The sequence below is a fragment of the Phyllostomus hastatus genome, unplaced genomic scaffold (genome assembly GCF_019186645.2).
Source record: "Phyllostomus hastatus isolate PE091 unplaced genomic scaffold, TTU_PhHast_1.1 phas_contig_86, whole genome shotgun sequence".
NCBI lineage: Eukaryota > Metazoa > Chordata > Mammalia > Chiroptera > Phyllostomidae > Phyllostomus > Phyllostomus hastatus.
The window spans coordinates 29,927,159-29,943,710 of NW_025333977.1; the positions used below are offsets into that span (position 1 = coordinate 29,927,159).

The 16,552-nt window shown below is 36.9% G+C and overlaps 1 protein-coding gene across 6 annotated transcripts in view; it reads left to right on the forward strand.

The window, feature by feature from the left end:
- Positions 1 to 1,011: 1,011 nt before the first annotated feature.
- The window catches only part of FXR1 (FMR1 autosomal homolog 1), a 55,339-nt gene continuing 39,798 nt past the window's right edge, over positions 1,012 to 16,552 (forward strand). For 5 of the 6 annotated variants that reach the window (XM_045850908.1, XM_045850909.1, XM_045850910.1 and 2 more), the window contains exon 1: positions 1,012 to 1,122. In XM_045850908.1, coding sequence (XP_045706864.1) covers positions 1,072 to 1,122 — 51 coding nt within the window. In that variant the 5' untranslated portion in view covers positions 1,012 to 1,071. Of the gene's footprint in view, positions 1,123 to 9,865; positions 9,930 to 16,552 lie in introns of those variants that run through there. The other variant, XM_045850913.1, reaches the window with a different exon arrangement.

The window sequence follows — 16,552 nt, forward strand, 5'->3', positions numbered from 1 at the left end:
CCCCCCAGAAAGGCTGGGCCTGTGGGCATTTCCTTGAGAGAATACAGTGCCAGCAAAATATTCTTTTTTTAAGTTTTTTTTTCCTCAAAATGATAATACAACACACACAGAAAAGAGCCCTAGTATTATTTCTAGAGGTCTTGTTTTGGGAAAGTTCTAGTATTGTTAAAATATTCAAAGTATCTTTGTCATAGTGTTTACAGTTTTTGAGTAGATTCTGACAGACAAGCCAAACAAGTTGAGTCAGCTTTGATTATACTTGTGGAAATCCTCAAGCATTGCATCACGCAGAAAACGTGGTCCCCCCACTCTATTAAAAGTTTCCGTGACTACTTGCAACAATGGGTATTATCTTAAATTCAGCTGCAGGTTGTGAACACATCTAAGTTGAACCCAAAATAATTTTAAAACAGCTAAAACTCTAACAGGTGGGGAGAAGGCTCGGTCTAACTGTGTGAGGTGTGGAACTGTGGCATTTGGCTCCAGAGAAGGCCACGGATTTTTTAAAAAAGAGCGAGGCTAAAGAATTGGAAGCACATAGTATGTACATTTTTAGGGTCCCTTCTTCCCTCAAAAGTTTGTGTCAGTGCTCACTTGGACCCTCCAGATGCTCTTCCTTAGGTGAGGTAGCTGCGCCAGGGCTACCAGCACTTCCAAAAGTTTTAGGGCAAGGTGCCGAAGAGGAGTGGAATAAAGATGAAATGGGTAGGGGCCGTCTGGGTAGTTCACTCCGGGGTGGCTGGCGTAACTTAGCGGCTACAGCAGGAACCCTGCAGGAGTGGGGGCGAGGACGTAGGAGCGGGTCAACAAAGGTCGGGCGATTGCTTTGGGAAGAGAATCGGGGAGCTGCAGCGGCGGGCGGAGCCCAGGTCAAGTGAGGTAAGAAGCCCTGGGAGCCCACTGAATGACACCGTGCTGCGGGGTGAGACCCCAGGGGTGTACGGCGGGGGATTCCAGTCCCCGCCCTGCTTCCCTGCCCCTCCCCCCCGCCTCCTTTACGCCCCTCCCCCCTCCTCCCCGCTGGTTGGAAAGTTTCTAGAATCTCTTCCCAGCGGCCTTTGCGGTTCCAACATGGCGGAGCTGACGGTGGAGGTTCGCGGCTCCAACGGGGCTTTCTACAAGGTACCTTTTTGCCGCTTTGTCGGGTCTTCTGGCGCATGGGCCAAGTTTGGGGGAGGGTTTCTGGTCCCAGAGAGGGAAGTTTGGGGTCGAAAAGGGAGGCCAGACCAGAGCCCAAGGCCGCTGGGTTCCTTGCTTCTCCCCCCTCCACCCGCGGTTTAACGGTCCCGGGGGCCCGGGCCCCGTTATGTTTTGAAACAACCCGTCGGACACCTCTAGTATTTCTCTACTTAGGAACATTTTTCTTGGGTGCTAGTGCGGTCCTTGGTCGGCCGGTGAAGAGAAGCCGAGTCGCTGCTGGGCGGCGGAGAGGTAGCTCCTTGGGAGCAGGCCTGAGCGCCGCGAGGTGGGGTAGTCGTGAAAGGAGGTGGTGGGATTGTGTGGTCACAGCCGCTCTCCCGCCCCTTGGACGGGGCCGTGCGGGAGCGCCGCGGCCGGCTGCTCCGACCCCTCCCCACCCCCTTGGGGGGCGCGTCGCGGAATCTTAGGAATTCACCTTTGTACTAGAGTTTTTGGCAGATAAACTTCAGTGTCTGAAGGGTACCTATTTGAAGGTTAGGCTCGAAGAGAGAAAACTAGAAAATCTTGAAATGTGGCGGGTTCATAATCTTTTTGCGGCCTGGGAAATTGGGCGGCGCCTTACCCCTCTATTAAGGAAGAAAATGCCAGAGTTCCAGGTTTTAAGTACAATTTAAAATGCGAAATGGATTAGGGAGACAGGTAGGAAGGTGACCAGTTTCTTTATATCAGTTGCCCGGGGTTTTTTGGAAGGTGTCGAGTTTTATACGCCCCCTGTCCCCACGAGGTTTTTTTGTTTGTTTCCATCGGGAGGAAGGAGATTTCTTACGGAAGGAGATTCATTACGGTGGGGTCGGAGTGTAAACAGAAGAGGAATTTGATAGTAAAGGAATTTAGCAGGGGCTTCCAGTGTAGGGGTCACATAACTGAAAAAGAAATCCTTATAATTCTGCCATTGTAACGGGCTCTCTTCCTGATTCGCTCTCCCAAAGTATGCCAAGATGTTAACAAGATCAATACAAAATCTCCCCAGCTGTTGTCTGTCAGTCAGTCTTACTAAGCCAGCATCTCAAATGTTTGAGAGTCCTGGCTATTTTTATGAAGGGCCTTCTCCTAATGCAGGAGTATTCTGCATACACTGAATGGATTCTCACTACGTTCATTTCAGCATACCTTTTGTCCCGCTGGATTTTATTTTAGTTGGTGAAATTGACTATTTTCAGCCTTTTTTTTCATTCCTAGTTTACTGATTAGCTATGTGGACTTGGTTAACTGTCACGTGGTAATAGCATAGTGGGAAATCACAGTTGGCATGTAAAGGATCTGCTGAAGTTTTTTACAACTCTGAATCTCCTTAGGTAGTCAGCATAAGGTAAAAACACCTGACTGGTGGGAAGGAGTCTTCATACGTGACTGGTTATATTAGCAATCTAGGTTTAAAAACGTGGTGTCAAAAGACCTAAGTAAAATTTGAGTGTAGAATTCATTGACTAATAATCTTACTGAACCTAGTGGGTGCCCTTTCTGAATGACTGCTGACAGAGTTGAGGCACAGTGCACAAAGAATGGGTTTACCATATTTTTCTTGTCAAGGGTAAATGAGGTTCATCACTTTTTGCATCAGCACTCTTTGACCCATGGAAAAGACTCACTATTTGGCCATACATTTCTTGTGTAATGGAGGTATGCAGGGTTTTTTTGTTTGGTTCGGTGTTTTTTTTTTTGTTTTTGTTTTTTGGTTTTTTTGTCATATTGAAAAATAGAAAAGGATTATTTTGTCTTAAATTATTTTGCACCATGTGGGTGGTAGAACACCATTTCTTTTTAGCTTATTTACATTGATTACTACACAAGATAGTCTTCATTTTATTTATTAATTAGAAAGGGAGGGGAGAGAAACATGGATTTGTAGTTCCACTTATTTATGCATTCGTTGGTTGCTTCTTGTATGTGCCCTGACTGGGGATCGAACCCATAATCTTGATTTATCTGCACCATGCTCTAACCAACTGAACTACCAAGTCAGGGCTTCATTTCTTTAAAAAAAAAAAAACTCGCTTAAGATCATCATTGGAAGTCTTAGTGAAGACTCTACAGTCTTACTTTGGTTTCTCAGTATTTTTTAAATCAAGTCACAGTGAGTCAAGTGTCCCTATTTTGGAATTTTAAAGTATTGTTGATTCCTAGCCATACTCTACAAATCTGCCTGACTGTACTAAGATTTTGACTCCATTACTCAGTGTTGCCTTACAAAATAAGGTGGTTCTTTAGCAAAAGTTGGGAAGGACCTCTAGCTACTTTTTATGTATTAAAATAATTGCATTTGAACATTGGGAATTCATGTCTGGCTATAATTAGCTTGCATATGTACTTTATTGAAACTGGTTTTCAGAACTCGAAGAAGGGGAATGGTGAAGTGGAAGAAGCCCTGGATTTGAAATTAAACAAATGGGAATTTTAGGCCTGTACTAAAGTTTACCCTTATTTAGCAGTGGACCTTGAACAAACCTGTCTGGTTCTGTTTTCTTTTGTTTAAAATGAGGGGTTTGAAAGAGCTAAGGGTCACCAATTTTTTTTTTTAATCCCCTGAAGTTGCCCACTTGGAAAAAATTGGTTTACCACACAAGTGATTTTTTAACTATCTGAAATGAGATTAATTTGTATATAGTTAAATTTCACTTTTTTTGATACACAATATGAGCTTTGATAAATGCTCAGTTGTGTAACTACCACCAGCAAGATGCAGGCATACAGGATAGTTCCACCATCTCCCAAATTTCCCTCATGCTCCTTTGTAGTCAGCCTCTCTCCTTACCCCTAGTCAGACCCTAAGGTATTTTTTGTTCTGGTAGTTACGCATTTTTCAGAATGTCCTTTGTGTAGAATCATATGCCTTGTAGCATTTTGAGTCTGCCTTCGTTCATTTAGTGTTAAGTAATTTTTTTCCAATTTAAAAAATATATGATCAGCGAGGGAATTTTGGAAACTATCAGAAATTGCCCTGAGGAGTTAGTTAACATTTTGGTGTATTTTTTCTTTCACTTGTGTTTTTCAATGTACAGGTGATTGATTTTTTCCTTCTCCTTTTCTCCCTTTCCCTCCATATGCACAGACGTGTACTTGGCTCTAAATGTGAATTGCCAGTGAAAAATTTCAGTCATGGGATTAGTAGCCAATGTATCATGCCTTGAGGCATTGCTCTGTAGACAAGCTTGATTAAAGATTTTCTTTTGGAACTGAAACTTCATTCCCCAAAGTAATTGGAAAAACTGAAAAGCTGAAGATTTGACCAAAAATTAGGGTAGTCTTTTAAAAAAAATATTTACACAAATGGATAGCATGTTTTTCATCTTGCTTTTTATAACTTAACAGTGGATCTATAGCTTGAAAATGCTCATGTTTGCAGTCCTGTACAAATACGGAGATTGGAAGGAATGGGAGATAACATTAATTAAGCATATGTTAAGGGATGCCATTTTATATAAAACTATGCTTTTATAACCTTTTCTACCTGGAGTGTGGCATTTTAGGGTTTATTCATTGGTTGCTAACAGCCATTTAAGGTGCCTTTTTTTAAAAAAGCTGTGAGATGGAATTTACTATCTATGATTGTTAGCGTTTTACAGAGTTGTGTAACCATTACCACAATCTTATTTTAGAACATTTCCATTATCCCCCCGAAAAGTTCCCATTTGGGGTCAGTAAAATGCTTTTTAACTGATGTATCTGATATTAAACTTAGTAATAACGGGGCAACTTGCATAGCCATGGGCAAGATACAGTTTTAAATATAAGTTGAAAGTCACTCAATTTCTGGCTCTTGTAGAGGAAAGTTTCCCTGGTGTTCCAAGGAAATGTGTAATTTCTAAGATGGTTGAATGAAATATTAGGAAGATAGAACTAATTACTTTCTAATTACTTTTAGAGCTCTGTGATTTCTTCTTTGACTATGTAGTTGACTACAAAACCAAATTTAAAGTATGATATTTCCAAAATGTTCTTATTAAGCTTGGCTTAATAAAACATTAAAATGCAATTTGATAGTAAGTAAATTATGCAGGTTTATTATTACCAGTGATGATGACCTATGGAGTTGCAGTAAAGAAGTTGTTCTCTGAGAGTGTACTGACTTTTTTAAGTTAGTATAGTTTATTGTTGATTTTTTTGTGGAGATTAGTAATTGAGGAAAAGTGGTGGCTCTCTTAATAATATTAGGAACAATTAAATTTAAAACATACCATTCCAGATATTTTAAAGATAATTTTTAGTTTTATATGTTTTAAAATGTGATTATCATGAAAGTGTAAAACTTTAAATGTAAATGTAAAAAAGATTTAACTAAATGAAAAGACTTAACAAATTTTAAGAGTCAAGTGTACTTTTCCCGTAGTTTTGTTTTTGTATTACAAGAACAACACAATTATGAAACAATCTGAAAACAAATTAGTAAAACAATCTTATCTACCTATATATAATATTGTCAAGGCCTTGGTTTTATATGCTTATAGAAAGTATACCTTTTTCCATTATTTTTACTTTTTTGCACCAGTATATTTCTTTCATCAACCTATTTGTGTGCTGCCTTCTTTTCTGAGTGCCTGATAATCTACTAGATATTCTATGTCACTTACACCCGTTTTTCCTGGTTTTCTCAAAAGGACTACATGAAGTATGTGGTATTATCCCCATTTTTCACATTTTAGGGAGCATGATTAACTTATCCAAGATTGCACTGTAGCTGAAGTGAGATTTAACTCTAGGGCTTCTCATTTCCAATTACCTAGTTGAGCAAGTTATTAGAAGTTCTTCAAAGGAAATTTTAGGGTAGTTAGGAATGGAGGGCAGACACTCGAATGAATAGTAACTCAAAAAGTGAGGTCTCTTCCACAATGTTAAGGATGTGACTAACTAGTGTGTTGGGTTTTGTTGTTGTTGTTGTTGTTGTTGTTGTTTCTGGTTTTTTGTTTTTTTTTTGGTGGGGAGAGTAATATATGCCTTTCATGTCTGACCCCTAATTCTTATACCGGCTGGTTGTAAGACCTTGATTTTTTTTTTTTTTCATTTGCAGTATTAGACAGTTGGATATCTTATAACACAGTTTTCAAGTGGTGAATCTGCTAGGTTCTGTTCATATCTAGCTCTAACAAGAGCTGTTTTTTATTGAGCATGCAAACTATCAGATGGCCAAGGTACTTTACAAAAATTTATCTTTTAGTCTCTTTATCACAATGAGGGGAAGATAGTGTTACCATCAATTGAGGAAGCTGAGGCTAATCTAGGTCCATTAAATTAATAGGCTGATTCAAGATTCTATGGCTTATCAAGTTATTATTATAAATTTCTACTAATTAATACAATGGAAGTCAAGAGGACTGAATTGGGAGGATTCTTGGAGGAATGATTTGAGTTATGTCTTCACTTTATAAAAATCTACTCTTTACAATTTGGTAGCCACTAGCTATGGAGCTGAAATGTGCTAGTCTGACTTGAGATGTGCTGTAATTGTACAATCTATACTGGATTTCAGAGACTTAGTATGAAAAAAAGCACATACTTCTTAATTTAAAAATACTGATTGCATGTTGAAATATTTGGGTATACTGGATTAAATAAAATTCCAAAATTTGTACCTGTTTTTACCTATTTTTATATGGCAACTAGAAATTTTAAAACTAGATATATGTCTCACGTTATAATATGTGCTGGATATAATCATACATTTCTGTCATCCTCAGTTGATAGCTTTATACTGATTATGTAAAGTATTTGGGAAATGCTTGACATAGTTTATGCATTTATAGTATGAAGCTTTTTTCCTTATAATGTGGCACTTCATGGTGGTAATCATACCAGTAGCATATTCTCTTGAGCGTGTCAGAACTTTTTTTTTTAAAAAAGTTTGTTTACAGTTGATTTACAATATTTAGTTTCAGGTATACAACAGTGAGTAGATACTTATATACCTTACGAAGCACTGTATTTTGCTGTGTATAATGCACACTTCTTTGGCTAGGTTTTTGAAGGAAAAAATAAGGATGTGCATTATACATGGGTAGCACTAATTCCTGTGTATAATGTGTGTCATACATGGGAATTAACACTAAATTTCCATGCACAAGAAATTTCCATGCACGTTTTGCACAAGAGTGCATTGTACACGGCAAAATATGGTGATGCCCCTGGTAAGTCAGTCTAGTGCTCATAGGACACCATACATAGTTATCACAATATTATTGAGCATGTTCTCTATGCCACATAATATTTTTGAGTATCAAAGGGTTTAGAAGATTCTTTGGGAGATGTTCAGCAAATACTAAGAAAATTGTTTTGATGGTTGTTAAAATTTTCTGGGCCAAATCCTCATTATCAAGGCGTTCATTAATCTGAACATACATATTTATATATATGATAATTCCTTTAATTTATTTGTCCTTACATTAAAGAGACCAAAAGCCATGACAAAATTGAACCAACATTAAATCTGAGTTAAATATCAAGTGCTTTAACTTGTCTCTCATACTCTAGCCTAGCTCTTTTTGCTTAGCCTTTTTGGGAGGATGAGGTAGAGGTGTCTCCCCTAGTAAAAACTGATGGAGTTTATAAGTATTGTTGGCAAAGGAACATGTATTCCCTTGGCAAGATTTCTTCAGGATAATTAGTCATATTAAAATTTTACTCTTTCCCATGTTACAACTTTTTGGTTTTACAGCTTTTCAAAGATTTTTTTACCAGGTGAAAGGGAACTTTGTTTTTCCCCAAGAAGGTTTAATACTTCCTTTTTCGTCCTTTGATGAATGTCAACTCTCTATAGCGTGGCTAGAAATGGGCTTTATAATCTTTAATTTTGTCTGTTGGATGTAAAGGGTTATCTCATTGGAACTTGGACCTGCAGACCCCCAAGAGTGAATTTTAATATTTGTTGGCCATTTGGATTTACTCTTCCATAAATTGCCTGTCATTTGCCCATTTGTCTATTGGGGTATATCATTTGTCACTTTGAGATTACTTAAGAGTCATTTATTGTGAGAGTCTCTCCTCCACATCTATTATGTGTTGACTTTCTGGTATCCCTGGCTATGGAGGTTTTATTTGTTTATTTGTTTGTTTATATTTTACTGAACTGTTTTTTTCCTGTTATAACTTCAGGGTTTCCAGTCCTGGTTAAGATAGCCTGTGTTCAGATTATACGTACAATTTCTTAGGTTTTCTTCTGGTTTTCATTCATTTATTTTATATTTACTAAATCAAGACTTATTTTTGAATATATAGGCAATTGTGTTAGCACCATGTGTTAAGTGACCTCTATTTTAAAACTTTATTTTCTCTTTTTGGGCATGTGGGGGAATTGGGTTCTTACTCTCTTGAACCAAATCTTCCTCACTTCTAGGATTGGGATGGAAGGAGGATGTCCAACTCCAAGAAAGCTGAGTCTCAGGGTTGATAGAACATCTTGAGAATTGCTCCAGAAAGTCTCTGGGGTGCTCTGGGAAGACCATGATGTCCCTGAAGGGGGACATTGTGGCTTGCTTTTGGGCAAATGAAGTGATGTAGGGGTCTTATTTTCCTTATTTTACTGCCCTGGGTGCATGTGCATGTGCACTGACCACCCCCCCCCCCCCCTTTTCTTTTTGCTTACCACATAGTAAATAGTGGATCTGAGCCCACTCTTAATGGTAAACACTGCCCTCTATCACAGGGTCTTCAATGAGATTTTTTCCTTTCTCTGTTAATAATGAGTTCTTTTTATATGTTAGCTGTATACATAGTTCAGAAACTAAATACTTTATTGTAAGTTACTTAAATTGCCTGACATAAAAGCTCCAGGAAGATTTACCATGGTATTTATTGGGGGTGAGAGAGAGGAGTAGCTTTAAGTACTTACGGCACATCTTCGAGTGCCTGGAAATACCTTCGTTTAAGGTGAATCAACTGTTTGCAAATTGAGACTACATAAAATTGCTTAGGTTATGATGATCACTTGCATCTGGGAGCCCCTAAGTTAGTTTTCTCAACCTAATAGAGTTTCTCATCTGAATTATAAAACACTTTTCAGTTTTTCAAGGATGGTGCATAGCTAGTTCCATTCTAGATGGATGGGAGGAAATTAATTTATTATAAATAATTAATGTCTTAATGATTGGGTTGTATTCTTTTAGAACCCCATTTAAGAAAAAACTGTTTCCTGTATTCATTTTTCTCTTTTTAATCCTGTAAATTGGATCATATGTGTATAGAGTGCAAAGTGGGACAACAGATGATTCTGACTGTTGGAATATTGATTTGAGGTGTAAAAGTAAGCCAAAGGTGAAGATGTATCTAGTTGGAAGTTGGGTTTGGAGTCAGGACATAGGTTATTTTTCCATATATTGATTTGGAAAGTTAGTGGAAGATCCATATAATTTCATTACATTGAAAATGGCATCAGTTATAAGAGGCATGAAGAGGCTATGTTGCCAGTTAATCTGAGTGGTAGTTCCCTTTGTCTTTTAGAATTCTTGTGTACTTATTGAAAGTTCATCTTTAAACACTTGCATATGTAGAATGGAAAATATAAGCATTTATATTTAAACCGATAAAACTTAAATTGGTTAAAACATCTTCACAGTCAGTTGATTGTGTTTCTTCTCACCTTCCTCAGTGCCATGGAGAGCATTGATGTTGCAAGCATACTTTAAAAGAGCTTTCCTCTATTATCTCCAGGATTTTCTTCCAAGAATTTTCACCCACTCTGCAAGTTTTGATGCTGGTGCTTTCTTGATTTTATCAGAAGGTGTCAGCAGAACAACCTTCTGGTAAGAAACCTCAATCTTTCCTAAAATGGTCCTTCATTGGTTTGCTGAATGAGATATCTAGGTGTTGCAGTCAAATGTCAAATAAAATTGCAAGCAAACCACGATTGATCATGCCTGAACAGTGACATTCATATTTATAGTATGACTGCCATATGGCTATCAGCCATTCTAAGATGCCATAAATTGTAAGAAGCATCCTGATTTCAGAGATTTTAAATTGCTAGAATTGATGGGCTGGGAAGGTAGACTGGGGTCAGAGAATGAATCAGTAAATAAATTGATAGTTAATCAGAGTAACAAGTTATAAATCCATTGTGGCAGTTCTTGATAAACAAAAACCTGAGGCAGATTTTACATAAATACGCATTTTTCCCTTCTTGTGGGTTGTGTTTTGTAATCATGTTTATCTACGGCAGTAAACTTTGCCTGATATGATTGGGGGAAATGGAGATTTAACTCAGATTATGGGTTCTAGTATATAAAGAAACTTATTTTGATCAGCTTATTTTTGGACCACAGTATTTTATCACTTTTGCCTCAGTAATTAAGCCATCAACTAAGGTTTTTAACATGTTTGAGGAGGCATCAGAAATGTAGTTATTTCACTGTTGTGCAAAATGAATGGAAAAGTAAAACCTGTAAATTTCACAATAGTGAAGAAAAGCTGACAGAAGTATCAAAACTGGAGTAGATATTAAATTATATAAGAATATTTGATCATTTGTGAACATGAGAACTTTTTGTTTGCTTAAGGGAATAAATGTGAACTAAAGATTTGATTCCTTTGTTTTACCACTTGAGATTGAGATTAAAAACCTACTGTCCATTTAGCAAGATTGTACTATTTCTTGCTCAGTCTATTAGCAATCAGCAAACTCTTCTAAGAATTTTGAAATTTATGAAAGAGTTACACCTTTAGGGTATAAATCTTATGTTATGGTATCTGGGCTTTCATTCTAAACCTTTGAGGATTCATGCTGTCTGGTTTCTGTTAGTTTGCTGAGTGTTGAGGTTTTTAAGTTTCTGTTTCTCCTTTAATAAGAAATGTAAATTTAGGATTGTTAGGAATTGCAATAGTAGGAAGTCATTAGTGGGTTTTTTAAAAGTCCCAAAGTAATAGGTGAATTTGAAATGATAGTTACTTTGCAGTCAAAGGAATTTTTCTAGACTAGAATATGTTCTTCATGAATTTAGTGGGAATGTTTTCAAAGGGATTCATGCATCTCTAGATTTTTAAGCGACAGCTCAAGCAAAGTCTCTGATGAATCGGTCAGCATTTTAAATATTGAAATGTTATTTTTTTCCCCTCATGTCCTCAGTTCCATTATGGGGTTAAAATGTTATTTTTAACTTCAGTTTATGTTTTGGACAAAATAGTTGCCTTTCCAGTTGTGAACTAGATTGTGATTTTTTTTTTTCCTGGATCTTTGCCTTTAAATAGGCTTTTTAGGAAAGGTGCCATACTTCAAATTAGTAGTACTCTCAGACTTAACCTTTTGAAGTTTAAAACTATGAATTAGAAAAGAGCATTTTATTATCTGATTGATAATGATTTAATGAAAAGATCTCCAAGCAGATGATGAGGTTTTAAATTCAGTATTTACAAACTTTGAGGCTATGTAGATGTGTATGTTTTCAGCTTCCTTTCTCTAATAAGAGGGATCTGGAAGGTTTAAAAAGAAATTTTGTCTATGTTTAGAGTTATTAGCCATGGTCCATAATTCATTTCTTCTTATTTTTGACTTTATATCTACTCTATGAATTCCTGAAATACACTCAGACGATGTTGCTTTCTGTTAAACCAGTAGGATTTTCTTTCATGACTACTTTCCCCTTGATAACTCTCATCAAGTTGAAAAGCCTGTTTTTCAGTTGTAGTGTTCTGTAACTTCAAAAATGTATACTTATATTAAGCAGATACCTTATGCTCCTTGTTCTTTCCATAGGCTATTTAAGCTCCCACTTCAAAATTGCCATACACCTTATCAAATATTTAAAAAATGAGGTTGATTTTTATATTCTGATAGGGAAGGATCTACAAGATATAAAGTGGGAGGAGAAAAGCTAAGTTCAAAACAAATTGTAGTGAATGTGTAAAAAGAATATTAAAATCACTGCTTTTTTTGTGAGTTGCCTATTTACGTAGTTCATATCCATTTTTTTTCCAGCTTGTTCTTAGTAACTCGCCCGAGGATATAAGAAATTGAAATTTGACTCTGTTGTATGTAGTTTCACCCTCTTTTTTTCTTTGTATGTGATATTATTTGCTTCTCATATTTTAGCTTTTAGGTAGTATAAGTTTATCGAACCTTTTGTTTCTGTGTGTGTGTGTGTGAGAGAGAGAGAGAGAGAGAGAGAGAGAGTGTTTGTATGCATGCACACGTGGTTACAAAGGCCTTCCGTAGTCCAAGGTTATAAATAATCTACTTGTGCTTGATCCTGTAGTTTTAAAAAAGTTTGACTCTGTCATCCATTGGTATTTGGTGAATTTCCTAAATGACTTGGACTTACTTTTGGAATCTGTGTCTTTTTCGTCTTGATTATTGTAGCTTTAAAATACTTTAATATTTGGGTAGTTGTAGTGTATTTTAGTTACCCCTACCCCCATTTAAGTTTCCTTTTAAAATACTTCCTTGTTTGTTTTTAAGATATACTTAGGTGTAATTTTATTAAGAGATGACCCCATTCCCTCCAACAGAATCATATACTCCCTAAGTATTGTACTGGAATGCAATTTAGGGATATATTGAGACTTTTACGCTATCAAGACTCCCTAAGAATGTGATGTGGTTTACATTTTCCTGTATATTCTGCTTATATTTATTTATTAGTCAAGTTTCAAAGATTTCTGCACATAGATTCTGCACATTTTTTGTTGCAGGCATTTCTAGGGTTTTATTTTTTGGATGCTGTTGAAACATTTTTTGTCTTATTTTCCAGCTGCCTGTTGTTTTTATCTAAAAAGCTAATTATTGGTTAACTTGCCAACTTACTGAATCTTTGACTCACAAAAATTTTTTATTTTAGGCTAGATTGCAGTTAAAATTTATTTCTTGAAATAGTACTTCACTGCTTAGGGATTCCTGCTATTCCTATTTACACATAATATATGACAGTCCTGAGTTTTACTATATGCTGCTGTCTTTCTTGTGGGAGAACATTCTAAGATATTTTTATGACACTTAAGATGTGTTACATTGTCTTGTTACTTACAGATGATTATCTTAAATTATAGTTAAGAGTTTAAAATATAGACATTTTGGACTGTGAATGAACAGATTAAGGGACCATTTTATAAAGATGCCTTGGAAACTTCCATGTTTGCATATGTATGGGAAGATGAAAAAGAAGTGGGAAAAGTTTTTGTATTGAAAAAGAGGGTTCCAGAGTGTGAATGGGAAGAGAGACATAATCCCCAAAGGTTGGAGTAACATGAGGAAGACAAAAGTCGTGGAAACTTAGTCATAAAACCACCCCCATGCCATATGCAGACAGATAGGGCGCTGTTTTTTGGTGACCCTCAACTCAGATTTTGGGAAAGACCCAACCCTGCCATTTTGGGTCTCTTTACTACAAAGGGACCCACCATTATTCTGGTGACTTGGGGAGTACAAAAATGTCTTAAAAAGTATGGACTTTGCTGTGCATCAAATAGACACAATTGAATAGAGACCTGGCCACTAAAAGTACTTTATCCTTAGAATGTAGGGTTTAGGGATTGGAACTTATTTCCATAATGTTCACTACAGTCCAGATATCATTTAAAGACTGATTATCAAGTGCTTAATTCATTTAATCTTATGCCTGAAATGTATTAGCAATTAACAGTAGGTGTCCAGTGCTGTGTTTTTTTCCTTAAAGTTTGTGAAAAATGTGCACCCAAACAAGGTCGATGTACTGGTAATAAATTGGAGATGGGGTGGGAAGAGGTAGAAGCATTGGTTTTTTAGATAGGAAAAAAAAGGATTTTACTGTAACGAGGAGTAGAGTTTCCCAGTGACTTGGAGCTTCGATTTGAACTAATACACTGTATAATTTATACAGAAGTTATAAGGTCTGACATGATGAAACATTCCAGATTCTGAAAGTTGTTTGTAAAGGACTAGAAAATGTTAAAGTTGTAAGGATGACCTATCTCTGATGGCAAGATGTGTTTTACTCAAATATTCATAAACTTGAGAATTCTCCGTTTCTGAAGTATTACTTAAAAATGGCAGGGGTATAATAGAGGTAGATGTGCTGGTAACATTAGCTATGAAAGTGTTGACCAAAAATGCTTGCTGAAAGATGTGTAGATGAACAACTAGAAATAGAGGAGTTGACCAGGAAATCATTATTATAGTATGGTCAGATAATCAGACCTTGCACTAGAATGGCAATTCTTAATTTTTAGCTTTGGGAGGAGAGAGAGGAATTTAAAAATATGTAAAGAATTGCAAGACAGAAACTACTATAGCACTTTTGAAGGTACAGTAAGGCCTCACTTGTGATCCATAGGTTCTTGGAAACAGCAACTTTAAGCAAACTGATTTTACCTTAGGCTAATTGATACATAAACAAGAGTTAAGTTCCTAAAGCATATTTCTGATCACAAAAATGTCAAATAACTTTTAAATAAAGATTGAAAGCATCTAATATTAAACTTTGAAATAAATGTGAGCTATACAGACATTTAAGAAAGATTAATAAAAACAAGATGATTTTCCAGACTGATTCTTCAGTTCAGGATTGGGGGATTTGAGGGGCTGAAGCCTATCCTGGCAGCTCAGGGAGCAAGGCAGGAACCATCCCTGGACAGGATGCCCTTTGATCATTGCAGGGCACACTCATACCTGCACTTGTTCAGATTGGGATCATTTAGCTGTGCCAGTTCACTTCATGTGCTCATCTTCAGGATGTGGGAGGAACCTGGAGTACCTAGAGAAAACCTACCCCAATAGGGGAGAACAGGCCAACTTGATACAGGAGTGTCCCGTCCTCAAGGTTAAACATTGCTATTCAAGGATCTGCTGTATCCTGAGTTTTAGGACTGACATGAGGATGTTTGCATTGAAGTGACCCATAGCACACAAATAAGTCAGGTTATAGGCATTTAGAGCTGGAGAGAGATTGGGGTCAAATTACAAAATCATAAAATTGAGTAGCAGATGTGCTAGGAGGGCACTGATAGACTAGTTATTTAAATTCTGTGATTCGTGATTTCCATATTAAAATAAAATGATTTTATTTTCAGCCAAATCTGTTACCCTCTTCTCTCCAACTTACAGAGATTTTTTAGGGTGTTATTGGCCATCTTGCATTTTTGTTTTTCCACTGAGTTTGTTTCAGTCTTTGGCTTGCCAATTTGCTTAGAATAATATCTAAGACAACATTACATATTAGTGCTTGTTGCTTTTCTTTTTTAAAGATTAGTAACCTTTACTCATCTGTTTTGTGAATTTCCCAAATTTTGTTGCAATTTTTTTTCTCTTCATTGTTTTGTGTGTTTGGGTGGGGGGTAGTATGTCTAAAAACCCCTTTAGTATGGGGTTGGCCAAAGAGTCCATTAAGGGAAAATACACTTTTTTCATTATTACTAATAACTTTATTAATTTGGATATTTTGAGTATTTCAGTTACCTCCTGCTATTGGCCACTTTTAGTGGGTAGAGTCTAGGGGTGCTGCTAAACATCTCCCAATTCACAGGACATCCCACAGCAAAGAATTACTTGGCAAAAAGGTCAATGGTACCAAGAAACTTCACAAACCACTTGTGACACATTCAATCAGTCACACAACCTTCTCCATATACTGCACAAACCTTTTTTTTGCATTTCAGTTGTTTTTTACCTTTGTTTAAATAATAAAGCATGATATGCTGAAAATGTTACATATTTTCTTCGCCTTCAATATCAAAATGGCTGCACAACAATTCGCCAATTTTGATAAAGTTTTTTTTTAAAGATTTTAATTATTTTTAGAGAGGGGAGGGAGGGAGGGAGGGAGAGAGAGAGAGAGAGAGAGAGAGAGAGAGAAACATCAATGTGTGGTTGCTGGGGGCCGTGGCCTGCAACCCAGGAATGTGCCCTGACTGGAAATCGAACCTGCGACACTTTGGTTCGCAGCCCGCGCTCAGTCCACTGAGCTACGCCAGCCAGGGCCAAGTTTTTTTTTTTAATGCATGCTGCTATGACTGCTGTCACAATATAATCTAATGAGATTGTTTTGAATGAAGTTAAAGACAACTAAGCAGTGCTAGAGCCATGTATGGGAAAAAACCATAATGGACTTTTGGCCAGCCTAATATTAATTAGCGGGCTTTGGTAGGGAGGTAAGGTAAGCAGATGTATTCACTTCTGCTATGTTCTAACCAGGTACTGAAAGTGCGTGTGTTTATGTAGCCAGCTTTTAGTGCATCCTATGTAGTGTAGTGTGATCTTTGCTTTAGAAAAGTATTTACTGAGTACCTAGTGTTTCAAAGTGTGTGTGTAAGAATTTGCTTTGGTTGAGAACTTTGTGGTTCTGATTGACAGAAATATGAAGTGTTACTTAATGTCAATTGTAATCATACAGGTGCCAAGGAATTCTTGCCCAAGGTTGCATAGTGGTAGAGCAAGGATTCGAACAATAGTTGTCCTACAACC